Source organism: Lingula anatina, chromosome 3, assembly GCF_051362555.1.
Source record: "Lingula anatina isolate TDL-2025a chromosome 3, LinAna3.0, whole genome shotgun sequence".
Lineage (NCBI taxonomy): Eukaryota > Metazoa > Brachiopoda > Lingulata > Lingulida > Lingulidae > Lingula > Lingula anatina.
The window spans coordinates 21666953-21691577 of record NC_141769.1 but is presented as its reverse complement, the minus strand read 5'-3'; the positions used below and the strand labels follow the sequence as shown (position 1 = coordinate 21691577).

The following is a 24625-nucleotide window of genomic DNA, read 5'->3' as shown; positions in this document are numbered from 1 at the left end:
AATACAATGCAAAAATAAACTAAAACAAGTGGTTAAAGCCGTCAAACCGAATGTCGTAAAGTCCCCATATACCTCCATAGAGACAATAAAATAGAAGAAGCTTCTGAAACAAGAAAAATCCAGTTCCAACATAATAATCGAAATAAAATACTGCCGGGCATCAGAGCGGCCTAAAACTTGGCACGCTTACCGCTAATACTGCAGGCTACATCATCCCGTCGCTCGTTTGTAAATTCCGTGCATGGCATACGCACAATCAAACCGTAAAAAACAAATTCTCGGGGTGTCGTTGGCTAGGTCCACGCAACAATCCAATTCAGGAAATGACGTAACCGCAGAGGTCGCATTGTCCAATGGCATGGCTTCTTTTTCGTAATGGTAGGTTAGAGTGGACCTGGCCAACGACACCCCGAGAATTTGTTTTTTACGGTTTGATTGTGCGTATGCCATGCACGGAATTTACAAACGAGCGACGGAATGATGTAGCCTGCAGTATTAGCGGTAAGCGTGCCAAGTTTTAGGCCGCTCCGATGCCCGGCAGTATTTTATTTCGATTATTCTGTTGGAACTGGATCAGGTTTGTTTCAGAAGCTCATTCTATTTTATTGTCTCTATGGAGGTATATGGGGACTTTACGACATTCGGTTTAAAGGCTTTAACCACTTGTTATAGTTTATGTTTGCATTGTATTGGATTAATGTGGCAGTCCAAGGTTGTTGTAGGTGGTTTTCAAGTTTATGCACCCGGTTTTAATATCATTTAGCGATTTTACGACAATCGTTTACTATCCAATCAAGGTGACAGCCGAGCGTGTTTGTTCCTGTTATTTGAAAGCATTTCCTCTCAGGAAATATAATCTTTCTTCCTCTTTTTCGGAAAATCTTTTTTAAAAAATTAAAGAAGTTTCACTATGCATTCATTCCGGAATTTCTTCAAGTAATGTTGTCTTGAAGATGACACCTAGCTCCACCCTGTTGTGTACATGACTTCATTCTTTGTTTTTTCCTGTCACAAGGGGCAGTCTTTCAAGAATACATCTGTAACAGTCCAGTTTGTTCCTGCTATTTGCAAACATTATCCCCTAGGAAATATAATCGTTCTTCCTCTTTTTACAAAATCTGTAAATTTTTATCAAAGAAATTGTTTAGAACATAGAATTCTGAAAAGTTCTTATGTACTGTAGCTGCTGTCATGGTACCCTCTACCAGTCGACAGATTGATTTTTCACAGATACTCGCAGATGTCTCTAGATAAATAGTCATGTTATAGTGAGAAATGACGACAACAGTCTGGAGCTTTGTAATGTTTATTCATCGACTCTCCTTTTCACACAATCTACAAATATTTATACTCTATTTACTTAAAGAATTTTGCATTCTCATATTACAAAACGCTATTCAATATTTCCTAACGCGGCCACAAAAAAGCTATATTCGGCTGAGGGGGCGACTGAGTCGGATTCAAATAAAAGATATTAGTGAATTCGTAGCGTTGTCTTGAGTTGTTCTCTGCACAGGAAATATCAAGATAACCAATAGTTTTCCGTTCCTAGGGTTATTATTAAATCACAATGGAAAGTTCCTCACCACACAGAAAGCCATAGCTGATCAGGGAAGTAAGGCAATGTTGGTAGTAACAATATCAGTAGAGACGTACTCTCAAATGTAGAAACAACTTTTTCTCTTTGATGCATATGTTTTACCGAACCTGAACTATGGAAGCGAAGTCTGGGGGTTTCGTGAATCGTCAGATATACATCTGCAATATTGTTAATTGATCTTGTGAGTAAAACCCTCTTTACACTAGACAGCGACCATAAAACGTGCCAGGTTGCCGTTGGACGCTCAAAGCACACACTGTGATCGCTTCGCACACAGAACGTTCAAGCATCGTTTATCGGTCTAGCAGGAGGCAGAAATATCTAAGAATGACAGCCACTAAACGTCGATGAAGGTACAGAGAACTTAACGAAGGGTTCGTAATGAATCCTTGAACCCCGTAGGTTGTGCAGGGGACGCACAGGGGAGGTAGGCGGATAGCTCCAGTGGACGCACAGGTCGCTCGCTGTTTTACCAGTAAAACCTATATTCGGTCGTTCAAAGAAGGCACAAGGGACGAAGAAGCATTTACACTGAGACAGGATTTAATTGCTTTGGCGACAATTGAGCTTCTTGACAACATTATTGATTGTAGAAGGGACGCTGAAATGACGCCGGCCAGTGTAAAGGGGACTTAATTTAAAGTAACAAAGCTGTGCTGTCTACTGTTTATAATAAATTAAGGCGATTCCCACTAAAATACTACAGAATGATTAGCATTGAGAAGTATTGTATGAGGCTATTTAGAACTTTATTTTAAGAGGGATCTATGACAACCTACCACTTTCATGCAATGAGTTTGCCAAGGTGGGGTGTAGGGGATTAACACGGGGTTTTTAAATGTTATTCGAGGTTGAGCATTTTAATTCAAGCAAAGGGTATATTTTGCCTGCACTAAGTGAACTATTTATTTGATTTTTCAATCAACAACCAATGACTTTCATTGTGTGACCTCACTGAACAAGCAGTAGGTTATATGATACAAAAACAGTACCAGTGGGTTTTACGCTTTTTGAAAATTTCATAATTGGGGAAATTTCAATATTAATAAATTAAAATCATAAAAATTTTAAATGTCAGTTGGTCCCGTATGTAACTGATAATAACGCATGGAATTATTCTTGTTGTTCCGTGATCCAACCATATCACAATTAATGCAGCAAGCAGTAAGTAAACTAGCAGCGTTTCTTCCTTAATATATTATGACCAATTAATAATTCCTAATTTTGACTACCATTAATTTCTCAGGATTTCTTTGTAAATTTAAGTTGATATTTTAAACCGTTCTGGTAATTTTAATCATTTGCTGTTCTTTTTTGTCACAAATTTATTATCTTGAAGCACCGTAATAATCAAAACATTCATTTCATTTCCAAATAATTTTCCTAGTTTTCTTGGATCTGCGCATCTAACATTCATATGTCAAAATCAAAGCCGGCACAGATCAGATATCGCATGTATTGTCATCAGCACTTTAGTGTTTGCATCTAAAGCATTGTTTATAATATCTGAGAAAATAAAACATTGTCTAAGTGAATGCCTGATTGCTAAAAGCATGTCTCCCAGGTGGAAATGAAGCGAAGTCGGTCTCGTTCTCACTATCCGCCGAGGCATCAATGTCCTCAATGTTGCGGATGTCTCCTGTATTTGTTTGCCCCGATAGATGTCATCTGGTGTGTGTAGGCCATGGGGGGCGACCTACGGGGATGCTCTGGCATTGAGCTGACTTTATATTTCTGTCCCCAGACACAGCGATAGGCAATAACAGCAATTAGGCACAGTGCCACCATTCCGCCCACTGCGCCTGCGCCGGCCTTGAAGCCCACCGTCTGGTACCATGGTTCTTGTGGGGACTTTACCACAGTGGCTGAAATATAGGGAATATAAAAACGTATCATTATAAAATTACCCTAATTACCCTATTAGCCTATAGGCCAATCACCGGGTGTGGAAATTACTAACTTTTTATCAGGTGTTTGTATTCGTTTAGATAAAAGCGGGATTCAATTCATACATGTTAACTTGGTCATTGTTTTGAGCTACTGTAACATACCTTGTGTTGTCGTCGTCTTCGGCGATGGTACTGTCTCACCACTTGTCACTTCACCCTGGGTGCCCGTGGTTGAAGAACTCCCAAGGGTAGTGGAAACCGGTGCTACGGTGTTAGTCGTAGGGTTCACAACGACTGTATCATTTCGTTCCTCAACAAGGTGTCCGTAGACAGAAATAACAACAGGCAAGATGGCGGACTTTGGTGGTTCTCCTCCATCCTCCGCCAAAATGGTAAGGTCATATCGATACTGGGCTGGGAAACGCACGACGATCAGCTCTCCGGTGTCTTCATTGACAGCAAATACAGCATCAGGGTTGCTCTCGTTGGTTATAGAGTGTCGAACCGTTCCGTACGACCCACTGTCTTTGTCTGTGGCCAGGAACCGCCCTACCGTTCGTCCTAGCTCGCCACTGGCATTCACTGGAATCTCTGGAAAACCAAACAACTGGAAAAGTGGAGCGTTGTCGTTGACGTCTTGGACAATGATGGCGACCTTGGTGGCAGCACTCTTGGGCGGTACGCCCTTGTCAGATGCCACTACTGTCATAATGAACTCCTGCGGAAGACTGTCGTAGTCCAGTTTGGCTACCACTGATAACTGTCCCTGACTGTCCATGTTGAAGAACCGCTCCGCTCCGTTGCTTCCAGAGAAAGTATACTCAAGTTTGCCATTTCGCCCTGTATCTAAGTCTGTCGCGTTAATCATGGTAATGTTCTCTTGAAGCACGATAATAGTCCCTGGTGGGGCATTCTCCGGCACAGTGCCATTGTACCAGTTGTATGCAAACTTTGGGCTGTGATAGTTCGAACCAATTCTAATAGAACAGTCGACGTCGTCGTATTCATCCAGACACTCGCACTGGTTAGGCGAGACACAACTTCCATTACCAGAGCAGTTGGCCACATCACGGCAGACGGGCCCGTCACAGCGTTCACCCAGCCAGCCAGCAGAACACAAGCACGTGTCCAATAATACACACTGTCCATTGCCTGCATAGAGGAAAGATAAACACAAGTATGTCACATAGCGTAATAGGGAGATGAACAAATACAATCGTTGCAGATCTAACACATAAACTTATGGCTTTGTTTAAAACTAGTTTATTCCACACTAAGACAATGCAATCGTGTGCAAACTCCCAATGAACGCATTACTGGCAGTTATCTTCTGGTCAAGTGGATGTTTTTAACGCTTTCTCTTTGAAAATAAACAGGTAAGACGCACAGTTAGAATAAATATACAACCATATATTATGACATTGTGGGTATGTATTGAGTTATACAGTTATTACCAGAGCAGTATCCAAGAGCTTCACATGAGAAATTAGAGCAGTCATTTCCCCCGAAGCCTGTGTCACAGTTACAGAGGTTGGGCTCCAAACACGCACCGTGTCCTGAACAGTTGTTTACAGTAGAACATGAGACGGCGTCACACGTGTCGCCATGGTAGCCTTCAAAACACCTGTTACAAATATAATTTTTGAAGGGAGAAAATAAAATCATAAATACATGTACTGTTTTCCTCCCTCTGAAATTCTCTAAATTTGTCATAGGGCCAGTTGTAAAAATTATAATAACAATTTTAATATCATCTTATTTTAAGTGTCATAAATAGACCCAGCCTAAGCTTTCACCAAACATATTTTAAAAACCGTTGTTACATTTCACTATCGTAGACAATTGCTGTGGGATTTCTGTTATTATGATATATATAACCAAACGCCTGCCACCTCTAACTGAAGGTAACGAAAAGTACCATACCTGCACATAACAGCCGTATCATTCCCTTCTAAGGCAGCGCATATACCGTGGCCACTACAGTCATTTAACGATGTGCAATTTTTCACTGCGGTGCAGTTTTCACCATGGTAACCGTCATAACACGTGCACGTGTGAGGTGACGTACACACCCCGTGTAGGGAGCAGTCATTATTTGAAGAACAGTCTGGCAGAGCGCAGCTGTCTCCTTGCCAACCATTGTCACAACTGCATACGTCATATCCTTTACACTGACCGTGGCCTGGAAAGGTACATGCTTCAACATTCTTATAATTGAACTACTGATGATAATACATAAGACAGTGATGTATAATAGCATATCGTATAGTACTGCTTTATTCTATCGCATATTGTTACATGTCGAATTATATAAAAACGTTTTGTATTTTTGTATTTGTGTACTTTCTCAAATGCACCCCTTTTTTTCATATCATTCACGTAAAAATAATGGTAAAAATCTCTCCTATGAACAACACACCTGAGCAAGCCGCCAGACGTTCACAAGAAAACTCTGTGCAATTTGGCCCCGCCCATCCGCTGTCACATTTGCATACGTCGAAGTCCACGCAGACCCCGTGACTGGAGCATTCAGACACGTTGAAACAAGTTGCAACGATGCTACAGTCACTACCTAAATGTACAGAATTGAAAACGTGGGTAAATTAGTTCGTGTTTTTTTTTTGCCACAGAAATTTCGTACAATTATATATATATATATATGTAGGGTGCGTTTCCAATAAACTTTTTTTTACTTAGATCGATCCAACTGCCTTGGGACTGAATGCACTCACATCAACTAAATGACAAGCCTCCTCGGGTGATTAGCCTTAGTGTGCGCTCGACTTCTGGAAGATTTTGCCCTTTGCCTTGAAAGCACACGAAAGTTAATCCTTATTGTAATGCATACCCACAAATCCTGGTAGACAGCGACACCTGTTGGTCCTGTAAAACATACCATGGTCCTCCGCACATACCCACAAATCCTGGTAGACAGCAGCACCTTTTTGTGCTGTAACACACACCGTGGTCCACAATACATACCCACAAATCCTGGTAGACAGCGACACCTGTTGGTCCTGTAACACAAACCATGGTCCTCAATACATACCCACAAATCCTAGTAGACAGCGACACCTGTTGGTCCTGTAACACACGCCATGGTACTCAATACATACCCACAAATCCTGGTAGACAGCGTCACCTGTTGGTCCCGTAACTCACACCGTGGTCCATAATTAATACCCACAAATCCCGGTAGACAGCGACACCTGTTGGTCCTGTATTAACACACGCCTTGGTCCTCAATACATACCCACAAATCCTGGTAAACAGCGACACCTGTTGGTCCTGTAACACACACCGTGGTCCTCGTCAGTGCAGTTATTCACATACAGACACGTAGCTGGAATAGAGCATTGAAGTCATTAGTACATTTTCGGAAACTAAGTAATGTGTGGTACGACACATTACGCTATGCATCACACACATCCCTCTTCTATACACTTGTAAACTGATATTATAGCGTTACTCATGTGTTGTTGATGCAATGGTATGAAGCTTTCTATCAAACACAATATTTTTTTAATTAACTCTTCTCGACATAACTGCTTGTTTCTATATGCTTTTTACATGTCTCTACGTGACCGAAAAATAAAAGACTTGAAGTTCTGACTGCAATACATTTGTTAATTAATAAGACTGATGCTGGTCAGGTCACAGCATTCAGAGGAATGTGAGGTGGTGAGGCGTGGCGAGCGATAGGAGAAAAAAAATGCTTTACAGTACAAAACTGTAACTTTCATACAAAATAGAGTGCCCCAGAAGAGCAATCGAGTGCATACAGTTAACGGGTGATTTGTGAGTTCCTTACAGTTACCTTTCTGTTCACAGGCTGTCCCTTCCCAGCCCACAGTACACACACAGAAACCGCTGTCACATACACCATTGACGCAGGCACCACAGGAACCTGTATGAACCGGAGTGATATTGGCGTAAGTATTGTCATTTGTATTATAATTCAAAACATATCTAAATTTATATAAAAACACTATCTGTGTGTGTCACAGTTTCATACATATTTAGAAACGTGATTTTGTCAAACGCATTTTAGAAACAAAGTGGAAAAAAGTGGAAAAAATATCTAAAAAAACCCTAAAGGTACATACGAACCGAGCATCGGTGGAGCGCGGATTCCCAGTAACACATGTAAACCACTTCTACTAGTTTCTTCTACGACTCTAATAAATTCGACATGCAAAGGGATAAACTGAATAAATCACCCAATCAACCATAAAAGAGCTTTAGAGTGCTCCTTTCTTTAAATTTTTGGTTGTCAATTAAACCTACTTTCGTGACCTACTTTTCTGCCCCATTGACATACAGCATAGAATGCTAGCAGAAAAATCTGTCCAAACATCACTTTCGGGTAAAATTAAACAATGCCTTTTGGTAATTCTCTTAGTTATACTACCTGAAACTATATGCTGGCATTCGGTTGGTTTTTATGACAAAATTGACTTTGTATGTATCTTTAAATATTTTATTGCTAAGATATATGTCAAATCTACATGAGGCACAAAATGACCCCAAGTTGTTTCTATAATGTCGAAAATGGGTTCTTTTTTCCTAATTTAGTCAGGTTTGATAATCTACACGTTTTTTTTGGTAAAAAAGTGATGGAAATATGAAACATTATATTTTGATACCTAATTTGCATAATTTATGCGTATGGATATTTTTTTCTTTTGGCCCAAGGATCATTCATGCCAAGTTAGACTATAAATTGCAGCGTTTGACCCCTAAACAAGCCTACTATGTAGGATGTTGTCCAGGGTGACATATAACCTACCTGTAGAGCAGTCAGTTCCAGTCCAGCCGTCGTTACATTGACAAGTGCTGTTCACACACCTCCCTTTACCATTACACTGACCAGGACAACCTGGCAATAACGTTATATTATGAGGCTACAGACACAGATGTGGTTGTATATGCATGCAGGTTTGCATGTTATTGTATATTTCTAGCAAAGGATATTAATTCAGCAGTTAAAATAACACAAAATAACACGGATATTTATAAATAAGTCAATAAAGAATGGTAACGCATGCGCACAAAGACTTTTATTTACGATTTTTAATATCCTCAGTTTTATCAATCAGTTATTATATCTGATTGTGCCACTGTGTATTTATATTTATATATCTCATATTTATTATTCCAACTCTCTACGTGCTAACAGACTGTTTAAGCAGTAATAATAATAATGGTCTGATGTGGTGTGAATCTGCACATGTACAAAGTATGTTAACGTTTTGATACGGTATATTTATTAATATTTATTTAATTCAGGCAGATAAGGCAAGGAGTGGTGTTAGAGGTTCTCTATATATTAATACTCACCTAGCTCATATGTTTCTTGGTTGGAGAAAGTGACGTCTTAAAGACGTTTACAGAGTCACTAAAACCATTCGTTCTGCCCCTAGGACTACCATGGTTGAAATACGTAGCTAATCCCTCGTACCCCGCCCCCTTCCCAGCTCCTGCGGCTCTGTCGCTCTTTATACAGCGGAACACATACCAGTTATCAACTCACAGCCTACATCACATCCTATGACAATAGTGTATGAGCATATTCTCTTCAAATTACACGCCTTAGGGTGAGAGAACATACATATAACAATATACATACCGGTGTCATACTGGATTGCAATCATCATCACGGCACCAGTGGCATTGTTCCTGACCTTAGCAATATCTACAGTGACGGTGTCATTGTTAAGCGTCAATCTTGTCTTGTTTTTGGTTATGTTCTGGACTAGCCCGTCAATTCTGAGTAAAAAAGAATTGTTATCTAAACGTACGTATATGTGTTTTATATGCCAGATATGACCGAGCGTTACATGGCACATGTATAGTAGTAAGACGGTTTCTTTTCTATATTACCGTGAGGTACATGGCACGTGTAGTTAGACGTCTACAATAACGATCATTTGATAATGATATCTTAAAAATATTAAAACAATACATCCATTCGTTTCATTGACCATGTGATTGATAAAACAAGCGCAACCATCATGCTGTTTCTTTCCGGATTTTAATGTCATATTATTCAAAGGCAATCCCGCACGAAAATGCAGTAGTATCGAAGTAGTAAAGAAGCATTAACGCAGTAGTGGTGTGGAGCATATTTGCAGTAGAAATGCAGTAGAGTCTACTTCAATTCTACTTCAAAAATTACATAGGGTTGTACAGAGGAGGAGCATTAATGCAGTAGATTAGCAGCATGATAGAAGCATGTTTCAAATATGCTAATTAGCTCCCCAATCAAAGCAGATTTGAAGCATGTTTGCAGTATGATTGCAGTAGTCTACTGCGCTGGAGTATCTACTTCGTTTTCGTGCGGGATATTACTAGTACACTTTCTATATTCCCAATTCACCTTAAAGTAGGAAGAGTGGTTTCAGTAGCATTGGCCGGTGTAGTAATGGTGGCCACACTGTGGCCGACCTTGACCGCGGCGTCACCGACCAGTGATGCTTGTTTATAGCCGAAGAACCTGACTTGTACGCCAAAGTCGTTAGCTGTACTCATACAGTCCCAGAACTCTCCAATACCATGGTAGTCGTAGGATATACCTTAGGAAACAACGAATTCATACAGCAAGTTATACCATTACTTTAGCAAACATGGTGCACAACGGCTATTTCATTTCACAACGATTACTTTCCTTTGTTTTTCGAGACGCTATGATTAAATCAGGAAATAAACATCGATGCACACTAAACTGCCGAAGAATTGTATAGAAAAATAATATTAATACACTAAAATATACACGTATGTTACAAATGTGATTCAAAGAACCGCAGTATATTATGCCTTTCCATTTTGAAAAACATGTCTAAAGATAAAGTGATTTAAATTCGCTGAGCAATTTTGACGATGTTCACCCACCATCTGCTGTCTGTAAGTGAGGAACACCTCCCATGTTTCTTGGTATTCTGACATTACAACAGACGCCGGTCCAGAATTGGGAACACACACACCTGGAGCTACAGAAGTACGATTGAGGGGTGCAAACACCATTGCCGAAACATTCTGAAATACAGTAGGGGTGTTTGTAATATAAAGGTTCTATCTGACTGTATGAATTCAGAGGCTAGTTTATAGACCATTTAGCAGACATAAGACACAAACAAATAATGAAGTAGAAATAATGATAAATAATTTGAAGGAAAACAATTGTAGAAAAATAACAAATTGAAAATGAATGTCTATTTTGCTATGTAAATTCAAGCCAGCCTATGATGCATTTACACTTAAATTTGGGGCGATTCACCTTGCAACCCGTTGTCTGTCTGAAAACTGCATGGCTCACAGTCCGGCTGGTCACACTGCCCTCCACGTCGACCTCGTACACAGGCAGGGTACAGTCCACACTGGGTCTTCTCACGACAAACACAACGACAGTCTTCCCACACAGGCTCGTAGGCAGAGTCACACACCGGGCAGCTGTAGAAGCGAAAACTAGACATTCAAGTCAGATGACTTCAATAGTTCAGAGACTTATAACACGTACCTGTAAACAGTTCCCTCATTACAAGCAAATTCGATAAATTACAGACTACAACAGGTGTCCACGTTCATCAATATAAGTATATACCTGTCTATGCTTCTACGTGGGGTGCAATATACTCACATATCATTCGGACAGTAACACGTTCCATCACTAGCTATAACCGAGTTCTGGCAGTTTTTACATTCACATGAACAATGACAGCCACCATCAGGTTTAACCGTACCATAACCGCCATTTGGACACTCACAGCCACACTAGAAAAATACACATTGATATAATGGGCAGAAATATAATAACAGAAAAATATGGTCTCAAGATCGATTGATATACGGATGTCAAAAGCATTAAGACAGTTAAAGTTGTACACAAAAATTCACTAAAATATTAACGTTTTGCCTTGGTTCCATTATTCTGAAACATAATTAAAATGATAACAATGATGTCTGGATTGCACTGCGCATAGAAATAATTCGATTCAACCATAATATTAACAAATTCTCTACTTAAATCTTCATGAAAATTTACATAAATACACCATTTTTATTTTCTGAATATGTACATGTTCTGTACCTCACACGTCTGCGTTCATCTCCCGTGGCAAACCGTCCGCACAGTGACATGGACACGCAGGCTGAGAAGGGTCATCAGTGATCACCTTTTTAGTTTTACCATCCGGGCACATGTCACACTGGCAACTGTGGTTATACTGTGAATCATAACCAAATATTAACAACTGATTCAATATCATAATATGACTTTCATATTATATTTCAACAAGGCAGCAAAGCTGTCAAATGTACAGACAAAAAACAGATAATAAAAATGCAAAATAGGTCATTTTGTCAATATTGATGCAATAAAAAATAATGCTTATAATAGCACTGTCAGTCAACACCGAATTTTAATCATGCACAACAGGTAACATAGTCAATAACAGGAGTGGACCCAGATATATTTTCTGACAGTATTCCAAAGAATCTATGTTGATCCATCCTCCATTTTGATGGTCTTCCAACAGAAAAAAAAATAGATACCAGTCAATATAAACTTAAAAACCTGACCATCTTCTGGAAGACCCAGAAGATGGTCTCAATCCACCCCTTCAATAAGATTACAGTTTCAGGACCATGAGAGTTCAAATTCACACGATGAAAGTCCCAATATTTGAAAAATTATGACAGTGCATAAAATAATATTACATAATGTTTAAAGACATAAAAACCAATACAACTGCTTATGTGGAAACACAGAAAATACAGAAAATGTGCAGATGTCAGTGTTTGAGAAAAAATTAATAAGGAAAACATAACAAAACTAGAAAAGCACTCTGAGAGCGCAGGCCTCTGCCAAGGCAGCAATTTTTGATTATTATTGATTATTGATAGATTATTAATCCGAACCACCACTAAAAACTAATCATTGTCCTCCTTGACCCACTTCTGACAGTTCCTGAAAATTTCATCAAAATTGGTCCATAACATTTTGAGTTATGTTCATGACAGACAAACAGGGGTGAAAACATAACCTCCTTGGCAAAGGTAAATATAATTCCAATGAAGCTGCTATTCAAACTTTTAATCTTTGAGTTTGATATATATATATATATATAGTGTATATATATATATATACAGTGTGTGTATATATATATATATATATATATATATATATATATATATATATATAACTTATTTGCAATATTGAACAAAATTTACATCCCCAGAAATGCACTGCATGACGTCACGCCTAGCCCACTGCGCATGCGTGCCTTTTTAATGAGTTGCTAGATTGCCATAGGAAAATGAATGGGTTCGCGATTCGTGGGTAATTCGTGAGAATTGACAAACTAACGGCCTGATGCCGCTAGACAGCAACGCTGTGCTATGCTTCAAGCAACTCCTGACCAAATATCGCTAGGGTTTTTAAAAAAATTCTGTTGTACACACGTACTAAGAAGTTTGCCGTATATTGCCTAGACTACTCTCAGCAAAACGCAAATATTTTCAGTTATAGTAATTTTAGACGGTAGATTCACTCAGAAACAAAGGGAAATTAATTCGTTGCCGATAGCACCAACTGATAGCAGTAACATACAGAGTCTGATTAAAAAATTTCATGGCAATTGAAGATTTTTTACCACTGTACAATGGAGTCCAAAAAGAGCACTTGGCACAAATGTAAAACTGCCCAGTGCAAGGCCAAGAATTCAATCAGTATGTTCAATCATATTATCAGATTCTACATAAATTGACTGACCATATCAATACTCAGTATTTAACTAATCTCTTAATCCAAAATTCCTATCATCATTTAATAATTATGCAAAATTCTTCTTTTAAATTGCTATTTATTTAAATTTTTAATGCTGCAACTGTTCCAAAATAATCTTGTAGTAAAGGAAAAATGCAAATAAGAAGTGGAAGACCAATTTTACCCACAGTATTCAATTATTTGAATATAAAAAGAATAAGATCACGATTTAACAAATTAAAATAATCTTTCATGAACTCTTTCATGAATAACATATTAAACAAAAATGAAAGTTATAAATCAGTGGTAATGGCTTATTCTGGAATATATGACCTCTGTACATCATCAGTACCTGACTTGGTACAGTATAGTTACTACTTGGAAACAGAGTTAGATTAAATAATGTAACAATAAGAACAATATATATTATAATAATAAACTTCTCTGCACATATCAGACGCTTGTTACCATGAACTACCTTGTTACCATGGTTAGATGATTCACTTGAAGCCCTACTGTTGCGCCCTCGCGTATCGCGCAAATGCTGCACATTTCTGGCCATGCCTGCATAATTATCACTGCTTCGTTATTATTGATCTAGCAGAGAGCTTAACCTTTGGGAGATTACAGGGAAACATCAACAAGTGTGCTTTATGTAATCTCATTTAATGGCCTATTAATTAGGCAAATTATTTTAATTTAATTAATTATAACTCTGAAATTAGCCTAGTGATACCCAAGGGAAATTTACAGACTGACCCTCTCAAAGGTCTTCAGGCCCATAAGTCACACCTTAAGAAAAGCACAAAACAATAATGCACAAAATAGGAGACTACCAATTCTGATGCAATAATACATTATGTTTAACTGCACAGTCAACATCAAATTTTAATTATGCACAACAGGTAACACCGACAAAAGTAAAAGCATAAGGCTTCAGGCCCATCAGAGTTCAAGATTATACTTAGAAAGTGCCAGAATGAGAAAAATGAAAATTTCACAAAAAAATGCATAAATTTAATAAAAATGATAATCTAATAGAGCTGGTTTGCTAATATGACCTGTATGTCAATCCTAAGAATCATTCTTGTAAGACTAGTTGTAAAAATAGAAAGTTACAGTTTTCTTTCCATAATGTTAATGCCATTATGGTGGCAGTGCACATAGAAGGTTTTTTGTCAGTTTTGATGCAACATTACATAATGATTAACTGTATAAATACCATAAATTTTAGTAATATCTACTATTAAAAACATGGACATTAAGAGAATTTGATTACCACTGGACTTCATGCCCAAGGAAGATCTAAGTCCCACATTGAAATTTCCAGTATGTGAAAGATATAATTTTTCACAAAACTTCCAGAAAATTAACTAATGAGACAGATTTTCCAACTGAGGCTGTATTTAAGTCCTATGTTTCTTTCTTATAAGTGTGAAAAGAGCAAGTGACATGGTTTTCCTTTCACAGTCACTACGGAGGCAGTGCCCAAAATAGGGTTTTGTTTAATTTTGATGCAATATTACACAATGCTTAACAGTATAATAAGTTAATAATCATCATTTTTTTAATGATAAAATGGATATTCAGAAAATGTGTCAAGCCCATAGAGTTCAGAGTCACACTTTGAAAATTCCCAAAATCTAAACAAGAGAAAACTGTATTGAAAAGAGCTTATTTCCATTTTCAACACCTTTTTTACATAAAACAAAATAATCTATTTACTGTCATATTTATATGATCAATTAAAAAATTATGTTGTCAAAGGAAATATATCAACATAACAAATTTAAATGTCCAACTTGCTCCATTCTGAGATTCTTAACTTAGTGAATGATTGAATATGGCGAACTGCAATGATATCAGTTCCTTTCCATTTTTGGCACAGGTGTACCGTCATTTTTATATAATCAACTAACAATATTGTTAAGAAGCAGAAAATGCCAAAACAACACTTTTCATATCTAATTAGTTCCGTAATGAGACTGTCAACATGCCTAATAATTAAATCTGAAGAAAAAACACTTATATACAAAAGGGCTAATAACTTCATCAAAACTTAACTGATCAAGCTTATTTTCAAACTTGATCTGTATACTAGTCAGACTGATCACTCCTGTGAGTTTCAAGACAAAAGGCTGATTGGTTTTCCTTAAAATGCGTTATCAGTGTTGCATATATGCTGAATAATGGAAAAAAACAGCATAACTTAAAATTTGTAAAAATATTCCAATCAAGCCAATTTTCGAACTTGACCTGCGTATTACTAATATTCATCAGTTCTGTAAGTTTCAAGCCAAAAGGTGAAACGGTTTTCCACTTATCATGTTATCGGTGCTGCATATATGCTGAAAAAAGTGAAAAAAACAGCATAACTTCCCTAAAAATGGCCCGATCATGCTGATTTTCGAACTTGACCTGCGTATTATTAATATTCATCAGTTTTGTAAGTTTCAAGCCAAAAAGTAATATGGTTTTCCACCTATCGTGTTATCGGTGCTGCATATATGCTGAAAAAAGTGAAAAAACAGCATAAATTCCTTAAAAATGGCCCGATCATACTGATTTTCGACCTTGACCTGCGTATTATGAATATTCATCAGTTCTGTAAGTTTCAAGCCAAAAGGTAAAATGGTTTTCCACTTATCGTGTTATCGGTGCTGCATATATGCTGAAAAAAGTGAAAAAACAGCATAACTTCCCTAAAAATGGCCCGATCATGCTGATTTTCGAACTTGACCTGTGTATTATGAATATTCATCAGTTCTGTAAATTTGAATACAAAATGTAAACTGGTATTCCACTTATCGTGTTATCGCTGAGTGCACGGCGACGACGGCGACGGCGACGGCGACGACAGACGTGTCTGTACATAAAAATTTGCCATCGACTTAAATTTGTAAATGTTTTCTTTGGTTGCTTTCGGCCATGAAGTTTTGACGTTGAAAGACTAATTTTATGTCGAGATTGGACTTAAAAACGTATGAAGCAAGAGAAAATGTCCTGCAACACATAAACTTATTATTACCAGGATTGTTAAGACATTAAAACACAAATGACACAAATCACCTCAATACTACTGCTTCCATCAGGACATAGACAGGTACCAGGTCCAGTAGGACACGTGGTGGCTACGGTAGCTGGCCTACAGCGCCTGCAATGTCCATCGGTTAAAATGTATTTATTAATGATCACCATTCTATAGTAGTATAGAGTGCTATGCATTAAATGAATATATTTAAACGTATACAATAAAGATACACTGTAAGTTCTAATATCATGACTGCAATGAATTGATAAGATGATGTTCTTGGTTAACATTTCTATAACTGTATGGTAATGCACCTTGATATTGAAACACTTAACTGTTGGCGCTTAAACTGAAATACGTAATACACACATCAGATATGAAGATGTCAAACAAAACGGTTCTCACACTTACGCAGAAGCTTTTACAGAATCAGGAACAAGCACATATTCTTCAAGGCTTGTGAAAATCGAATATGACGCTTCTAAACGAAGAAACCCAGCGTCTTTTCTGTATCCCGATCCCGCTTTTTGGACCACAAGGTGCACGCCCTCACGCCCGGAACAGATCTTAGAACACGTGATAATGTCCAAACTGTCCGTGATAGGGGCTGTAGTCGTGTATGTGACAGTCTCAGAACGGCTGACAACACCGGGGTCTGAAACGACAATGACATGTTTCCTGCATTCCAACCCCAAATAAGCTCCGTGTATTACATTCACACACTCATGTTCGTGCATGCACACCACCTACATGTGTCTTCTACTATACTGTAATAGTCTAATAAAGCAGCCATCGCTTAAGAGTCCCTAAAATGCGTACAGTCGTTTCTGAAAGAATAATGCTAACGAATTTTTTAAAATACTGCACACCAGTTCCAGCAGCAAATTTATAAAACAACGTTAACAAATGTGCCAAGGTGTTCGCCCGTGCTACATGTGTACATACACGTAGGTTCTGCTGGTATTCTATGCCCTGTTTGCTGATGGCTTCATTATGCAGTCCCACCATGTGTACGTCGAAGCACCCGCGTTACAGACATCAATAATACCAGGGGACATAAAGTGATATGCAGAAATGTGTGACAGCCGTATTGGAACACTAGGACTCTGGAGTAGGACTTACCTATCAAATTCTCTAGAAAACGGAGAACTAGCGAAAGGTTGACGAGGTAGTAAACTATGGTATCCGAGGCACTGGGAAACTGCACGTGCAATGCTGGTTCTATGTCAACGTTTATATGAACATTGCCCATGTCATCTGTGTGATCTACGTCATGTGTCACGTCAGTCGCCTGGAAAAAACAGATGCTTCAATTCAATCTGTTCCCCCTAAAAACGCCATTACGTTGTTTATCAGAATCAACTCATCAGGTTGTTTGTGTTCAATAGCAACAGTCATTTCCAGAAGACAGTTTAATATCTGAAAGCCATAATCGCAACTATATTCAGAATTAAATTGGAATTTATTGTCCTTTAAATATGTACCCCTAACATGTTTTTGTTTGATACCCTGTATTAATGTATACTGCTATAAATGATTTAATAAACAAAGTACATAAAAACCGCTTAAATATTGGACGGACTTCTTAGAACAATGAAAATACCAAGGGTACAGTGGTTGAACGGAATAGATAAATAATGTGAGTAGAGCTTTCACTACGAACATCAATAATAGAACCACACATCGGCACCTTACAGCAAAAGTGGGTGCCTTTGGATAGCCTGGGAGCAGCTAATGAAGCGGGGGGGATTTTTTCTTTTTCACAAAGATAATTTCACATTGTCTTTTTCGCTAAGAACAAATTCTGGTTGAAATGCAGTAAACCGAAAGTATCAAATAAGTTGCAAATAATTTAATTATAATAATAATGCCCAGCGAACTGAAACTTACAGCAGCTCTGTGAAAATGCTCCCCGTCGGCTCCATATCTCCAAGTTGCACCGAGAGTTTGCCGGACTCGTCCTCGGGAATGATGTCGCAATACGCCAGTGCCCTGAAATTTGGGCGAGTTCCATGATTAAAAAACACACACACATACACATAGGCAGCTGGGGATTGCAGGAACAACAGAACACAATGGCTTCACCGTGGGTGGTCGTGTATTACAAGTGTGTTATAAACTGTGAACATAGGGCGAAGGACGCCCACCCCCTCTCAAACAGGCGACTTCAACAGACCACCGGTACAGTTAAACCGTTTTTGGTCGGTGTTACCGCTTCCCACTTACCTGGGATGTTGCCGTAAAACTGTACTTCATGTTGAGGAGAGCAATATTAAGAGGCAAGCAGACGTCTTGTGAGATAGCCAAGCAGTGCACGCCAAGAGATGTACGTTTAGATACAAGATAATGATCTTCGTTGACTTCGGTGTATCTGAAGTTTAAAAGTTTAAAACAGCATACAGATTATCTAAGAGTAGTTAGGCATGTACCGTATGTTGCAATTGTAAAATGGCCAAATTGTGATATTTCCTTAATGGGCAGCCATTGCTTGTAGCAAGTACGTATTCCTTGCTTGTAGTAATAACAATTATGGTTGGAAACAATGAAATTAAAAAACAACAAGCCATGACTTTTATTCAACAATCTACAACTTGTGCGCATTACGTTGTCTACGTTAAGAATGTAAATCACTGGACCATTCACACCTGACCAATGCTTCATAACTGTTGTTCATATTGTAGTCAATGGTTGCCTCCAGTCGGATCCCTATCTTCTGTGCTTTTGGAACTGTGGACTGTAGATGGAGCTGCAGTCCTGTTGTCACCACTATATTCATGTCAACTGACAGCTGCTTTCTCAACGCTGAAGTTGTCTATATACAAAGATAAATGTTCATCTTATACACTGCGATATACTTAAGGGGGAAAGGACTAGTTCAAAGCGAAGGGGGTGGTGTGGATGCAAAGCAAGGGGGGTGTGGAGTACCGAGTGCATTCATGTATTCCAGAATATGTGTTTCGTGTATATAAGTACTAAGTACGTAACCTTAATAAAACACATTATATAATTAAATTCATTGTATTATTAGGTCGCCGCAACGGTAGCTTAAGTATCTACCAATATGTTTTCCATATCATTATTCAGTTTAACGACAAGCTACAATATATGTAATATCCACTTTATTCAATACTCGCAGGAACAAAATTTAAGTTGACACCGCAGGTACAGTAATTACCTCAAACACCGCCTCCTTTTTCAGTGATGTAAATATGCCATCAGTGGATATTTGGTTGTTCAGTCGTCTGTCGGGGTGGAAAGCAGTGTAGGGAGCAGACGTCAGCACTGTGTCTTAGTTTAAGTCCTGGATGGGGATACACTCCAGGAAAATGTAGCCCCCTTTCTCAAACCTTGAAATAACCTGAATACGAATAGTATATCTCTTTTGAAGCCCAGATTGGTTACGGTATGCTAAACATGCACCTACATCTTCATATTTTATTCTATAAAAGTCATACAGAAAATGTGGAACAATTATGCATTATATAGTTTTAACGTTATATGCTCAATATCAAAATCGGTTCATCTTGCCTTGTTACAATGCTATATTCTACATGTATATGCTGCCGAGTCAAATGGTGATATGATATACCAGTCAAGTATAGTTTACCTGACCGAGAAAGGCGCCAGATGTACGTCCTGGAATGACGTCGCCTACGACTGGTGGCGCCGTCTCTTGATTCACTGACTCACTAATGTGCAGGCTTCTGTCATTCTGTTCTCCGCCGTGACAGTACATAGTGATAGATGTGGAGACAGGAGAGACAGCAATTAAACTAGAAAACACATCGAGTACGCCACATGTCATGCGCTTTTCTACATAAAAATGCTAAGTATCAATTATATGCATGTACGAACACATTAAAAATGTACAGTGTACTTTCCTTTGGCATTCTAAAATGAATACTTCTATACGTACCACTGTCGACCAATTATTAGCAAAAAAAAAAAAAAAAAAATTGCCGTGTCACTATTCATAACAAAGCCTCAGAATATTCCAAGGAGACGGAGAAAATTAGTTGTCGTTTCCAAATAGATTATTTATTGTTCGACCGGTGTAACGAAACTAAGTGTCTGTGTAACAGAAAGTCCGCCGTCCATATAGTTTTAATGGTTAGGGTTAGCCTGACCTAAGTGGGCCAAAATCTAGGGCGAGGCTCACCTGTACAAATGAATGGGAAGCGGTCTCTCTGTTATGGGGGACTCTCTGTCACGTTCGACAGGGACCGGAAATTTAATATGACGTACTACACATACTATAATGTATGTCACGTTTTGAAGTAACTAAGATGTAAAACGGCACGTTGTATTCATCGTATACAAATACCACTAACCTAAAAGACATAGCCTGACTACACGTCTTCACTTTGGCGTGATACGTCACAGCCTCAGATTCTGTTACAACATCCTCTATGTCCTCGAGGAAGCCCTGACTTTCCCTGCCGACGACGACATCGCCAACGCCAATGTGTTTTGACATACTCTGTCGTAGCACAATGTACTGAGACGCCACAGGTCTTATGGTCACATTGTACCAATGTCCAAGACATTTAAAAACATGATCATCTAAAATGAGAAATGAACTATTTTTATCAGCTGACACTGGTTCACATATTTATCAAATGAATACGTACGCTACTTCCTGTAGTGTAGGGTAAATACTTTATACTAGCAAAGTTGCACTCAGTTTTTCAACCGTTTATATTTATTGTTTATTATTATTATTATTATTTGGGGAACAATTTAAAATCAGAACTTCACGAGATTCACCTTTTACCAAGTGAACTAAGGAACCTCTAATGGCTGCTCCTTCCCACGCAGAGGCAATTTTAAAAATGCGTTTTTCCGGCATGTGCTCAAGCGTCCTGTCATCCATGAGGGAACGGACAGGAACTGTTTGGTTAAAGTTGGCATACTGGATGACATCTTCCAACGAGGCCCTTACAGCGACAAAATATCGGTATGTTCCTGAACAAAACGATTGCCATAACTGATAAAAACATAATACTACGATGTACACGATGTATCATGCAAATGCTATAAGCCTATTAAAATACTTTTAAGGGGGAGGATTAAATTAAAATCTCGCTTTAATAAAATATACCACTTTGTCCTAAAATACACGTTTATATTTTATGTCGATTATTGGTTAAACGTCATGGATATGAAACTTTTATAGGACGTACTTTAGTAATATTTTCAGGTTATGGATTATGCTATATTAATGTGCTAGAAATATCACTACTTCAACTGACATAACGTCATAAGCATGATGATCTTTGGTTGAAAATAGTGTTACATGCAGTATAATAAACTCACCTTTTTCTTGAGTTGCGTACACTTTATGCATGATTTCTCCAGCTTGCTTGCTGACAATGACAAAATCTCTGGACCTGGGATACTTGACCTTGTCTCTGGTCACAAGAATGGAGTGACCTATCAAGAATTATTCAGATAAATGCAAACAAAAATCAGCATGCGTTTTAAATTTTTATTCAATTGCGTGTGGAAATAAATATTGAAGCCTTACTTAAATAGGACTACCATGATCACTGTAATAACTGTATCTTTATGGTGAACTACGGGTTAACCTTTGGTACAGCAATAGTAAAAGGCATCAAACACTTTGTTAATTATTTATTCAAGTTATCGTTCCCCTGATATGAAATATTTGTTACATTTTTTCACAAATATTGCAGTAACACGACGGTATGTTCAACAAAATATACTTACAGACTTGCAAACTTTTGATAGAACACATAAAAGGAGGCATATTATGAAAAACCTCGTATTCCACTTTGCATCATATTTCAAAAATTCATAAACATTACAGATGTCATACATGGATGCTCACCTCTTTGTTTCGTGTTTAATATAGGGCACACATAAAACTCTCTGTCAGGCTTAATGACCTTCACGTTTGCAGGGTCGTATCCAGGGCTTGGTTGCCATGGTTATAGACCGGTCGCACTAGGCCATTTGGGCATTTCCTCATGTCCCATTGACGGCAGCTATATGAGATCTAACCGGTGTAATATGCAAGAAAACATATTTCCTAAGGTAATTTGTAGAATAATTAGACACGATGGATGGTATTTGTTCAGTTATTAAATATGAAAAAAAAAACATACAGCATTGGTCAAAAAGGTTGTCCCACCCCCATTTCCATGTACCTTTATTTACAAATGATCACCTAACAGCTGTTAATTGTTAGAAATAGTGTTTTTTATTACGTATACCGTGTCTAACATCATTAATGGTTTAAAAAATACAAAATTTAAGAAGAATGGGACAATATCCCACATAACAGAATTGTTACCCATGTTGAATGCTTGTCGCGCCGTCTACAGGAGATAATTGCAGTACGCGGTCTTTTGCAGTACGCGGTAGACGCACACGCTGTTAGGCACGTGATCTTTAACGAGCACACCCTAATGCTAATTGTGTGTGAATTTTGTGACATTTGATGGCGTCTTTTCAAATTTATAGACATTTCTTTACATCTTTAGAAGTCACAGTGAAACAGTCGATTTGAGGGGGTACCTCTTATAAATTTTACTAAATAGTATAAAATATGTATATTTTCACCACTATTTTGTATTTTTTTTTAACCATTAATCATGTTAGACAAGGTATCCGTGATAAAAAGCACTATTTCTAACAGTTCACAGCTATGAGGTGATCATTTGTAAATAAAAGTACATGGAAATGGGGGTGGGACAACCTTTTTGACCAATGCTGTATGTATGTCATTACATAGTACAGTCATCATAGCTTACTTACAAGAAATGGCATTAACACATTTACACAAAATACTTTACGGAAGGATTATAACGGCACCCAATATAATGTGAAACAGATTGTGGGTCCGTTAATGGTTAATTGTTCTTCTTATTTTTATTTACATTATATATCACTCACTCACATCGTCACTGAAGCAGGCCTCCACGTCTCTACACCTGTGACAGAGCTCATCATTGGAATACCGTATGGTAGAGTTACACTGCCGGTAGTCACAGCCGATATACTGAACACATTAAATATACGGCATTAAGTTAACAAGGCAGCAAAGCTGTCAAATGTACAGACAAAAAAACAGAAAATAAAGATGCAAAATAGGTCATTTTGTCAATTTTGATGCAATAATAAATAATGCTTATAATAGCACTGTCAGTCAACACTGAATTTTAATCATGCACAACAGGTAACATGGTCAATAACAGGAGTGGACCCAGAGATATTTTCTGACAGTTACGAGTATTCCAAAGAATCTATGTGGATCCATCCTCCATTTTGATGGTCTTCCAACAGAAAAAAATAGATACCAGTCAATATAAACTTAAAAACCTGGCCATCTTCCGGAAGACCCAGAAGATGGTCTCAATCCACCCCTTCAATAAGATTACAGTTTCAGGACCATGAGAGTTCAAATTCACACGATGAAAGTCCCAATATTTGAACAAGGCAGCAAAGCTGTCAAATGTACAGACAAAAAACAGGAAATAACTATGCACAAAATAGGCTACTGTCAATTCTGATGCAAAAGTACATTATGTTAAACTGCAAATTCAACATCAAATTTTAACTATGCTCAACAGGTAATACCAATGTAAGTAAAATGTGTAACAAGTTCACACTTTGAAAATGTATAACTTCCAGAAAAAGAAGCCAATTAGACTGCTTTTCCAACTCAGGCTGCATTTTAGTCCTGTATTTCTTTTTTGAAAGTTTGGCAATCATAAGTAACAAGGTTTTCCCATAATGGTCATCATGGCAGCAGCACCCAAAATTGTGTTTTCTTCTATTCTGATGCCATATTACATAATGTTTAACAGCATAATGACCGTCAGTTTTTAATAATAAAATATATGTATCATGGATTTTCAGAAAATGTGACTAGCATGGGTCTTCAAGCCCGTGCAACTTCAAAGTCACACCTTGAAAATGCCAATATGTGAAAAATTAAATTTTCACAAAAAAAAAAAAAAAAAAAAACGTTTAACTGGCAGTAAGAATTACCAAACGTACTGCATTGCCTACTGAAGCTGTATTTTAGTCCCATGTTTCTTTCCTGTAAGTTTGAGAACAGTAAGTGACATGGTTTTTCTTAAATGGTCATCATGGGAGCAGTGCCCAAAATATTTTTTTTTTCAAATTTTGATGCAATATTACATAATGTTAAACAGCATAATGATCATCAATTTTAATAATTAAATATTAGTATTATGGATATTCAGAAAATGTGACTAGCAAAGGTCTTCAGGCCCATGGAACTTCAAAGTCACGACTTGAAAATGCCAAAATGTAAACAAGACAGCAATGTTCTGAAATGTTTTTTTTTTTCC

At 37.9% G+C, this 24625-nt stretch overlaps 3 protein-coding genes across 4 annotated transcripts in view; all 3 read right to left on the bottom strand.

Moving 5' to 3' along the window:
• Window positions 1–1290: 1290 nt before the first annotated feature.
• On the bottom strand, window positions 1291–19059 carry LOC106182044 (uncharacterized). The gene is made up of 19 exons (XM_087008732.1): window positions 18929–19059; window positions 18510–18654; window positions 18174–18275; window positions 17406–17574; window positions 16695–16938; window positions 16322–16406; window positions 11126–11259; window positions 10766–10938; window positions 10381–10524; window positions 9869–10064; window positions 9119–9258; window positions 8279–8368; window positions 7307–7396; window positions 6743–6832; window positions 5909–6061; window positions 5413–5671; window positions 4944–5113; window positions 3652–4641; window positions 1291–3465 (listed from the first exon to the last, which is right to left on the bottom strand). Exons 1-19 carry the CDS (start codon window positions 19057–19059, stop codon window positions 3221–3223), a joined length of 3750 nt encoding a protein of 1249 aa, XP_086864858.1. The 3' UTR covers window positions 1291–3220.
• LOC106163344 (uncharacterized) lies at window positions 18929–22302 on the bottom strand. Its single transcript, XM_087007930.1, has 7 exons — window positions 22135–22302; window positions 21600–21716; window positions 21051–21248; window positions 20615–20846; window positions 19891–20056; window positions 19459–19641; window positions 18929–19095 (listed from the first exon to the last, which is right to left on the bottom strand). The coding sequence occupies exons 2-6, from the start codon at window positions 21628–21630 to the stop codon at window positions 19573–19575; spliced, it is 696 nt and encodes a 231-aa protein (XP_086864056.1). The 5' UTR covers window positions 21631–21716; window positions 22135–22302; the 3' UTR covers window positions 18929–19095; window positions 19459–19572.
• LOC106182060 (uncharacterized) overlaps window positions 22141–24625 on the bottom strand; it is a 16086-nt gene continuing 13601 nt past the window's right edge. For both annotated transcript variants that reach the window (XR_015333361.1, XR_015333360.1), the window contains 2 exons: window positions 23206–23307; window positions 22141–22302 (listed from right to left, as the gene is read on the bottom strand). The gene's annotated coding sequence lies outside the window, so the exon portion shown is untranslated. The remainder of the gene's footprint in view (window positions 22303–23205; window positions 23308–24625) is intronic.

What these genes read in the sequence shown, in the direction of transcription:
- LOC106163344 (XM_087007930.1), bottom strand. Translation starts at nt 21,630, where the DNA reads ATGCATAAAGTGTACGCAACTCAAGAAAAAG. An exon ending in GTACGCAACTCAAGAAAAAG is followed by an intron (nt 21,249 to 21,599) that starts GTGAGTTTATTA and finishes CGTTTTGTTCAG; the next exon opens with GAACATACCGATATTTTGTC. An exon ending in AGTCAGGCTATGTCTTTTAG is followed by an intron (nt 20,057 to 20,614) that starts GTTAGTGGTATT and finishes TGTGTTTTCTAG; the next exon opens with TTTAATTGCTGTCTCTCCTG.
- LOC106182044 (XM_087008732.1), bottom strand. Translation starts at nt 19,059, where the DNA reads ATGAATATAGTGGTGACAACAGGACTGCAGCTCCATCTACAGTCCACA. An exon ending in TCACTTACAGACAGCAGATG is followed by an intron (nt 10,065 to 10,380) that starts GTGGGTGAACAT and finishes TTGTTTCCTAAG; the next exon opens with GTATATCCTACGACTACCAT. An exon ending in CTGTTTACCAGGATTTGTGG is followed by an intron (nt 6,062 to 6,742) that starts GTATGTATTGAG and finishes CTGTACATTTAG; the next exon opens with GTAGTGACTGTAGCATCGTT.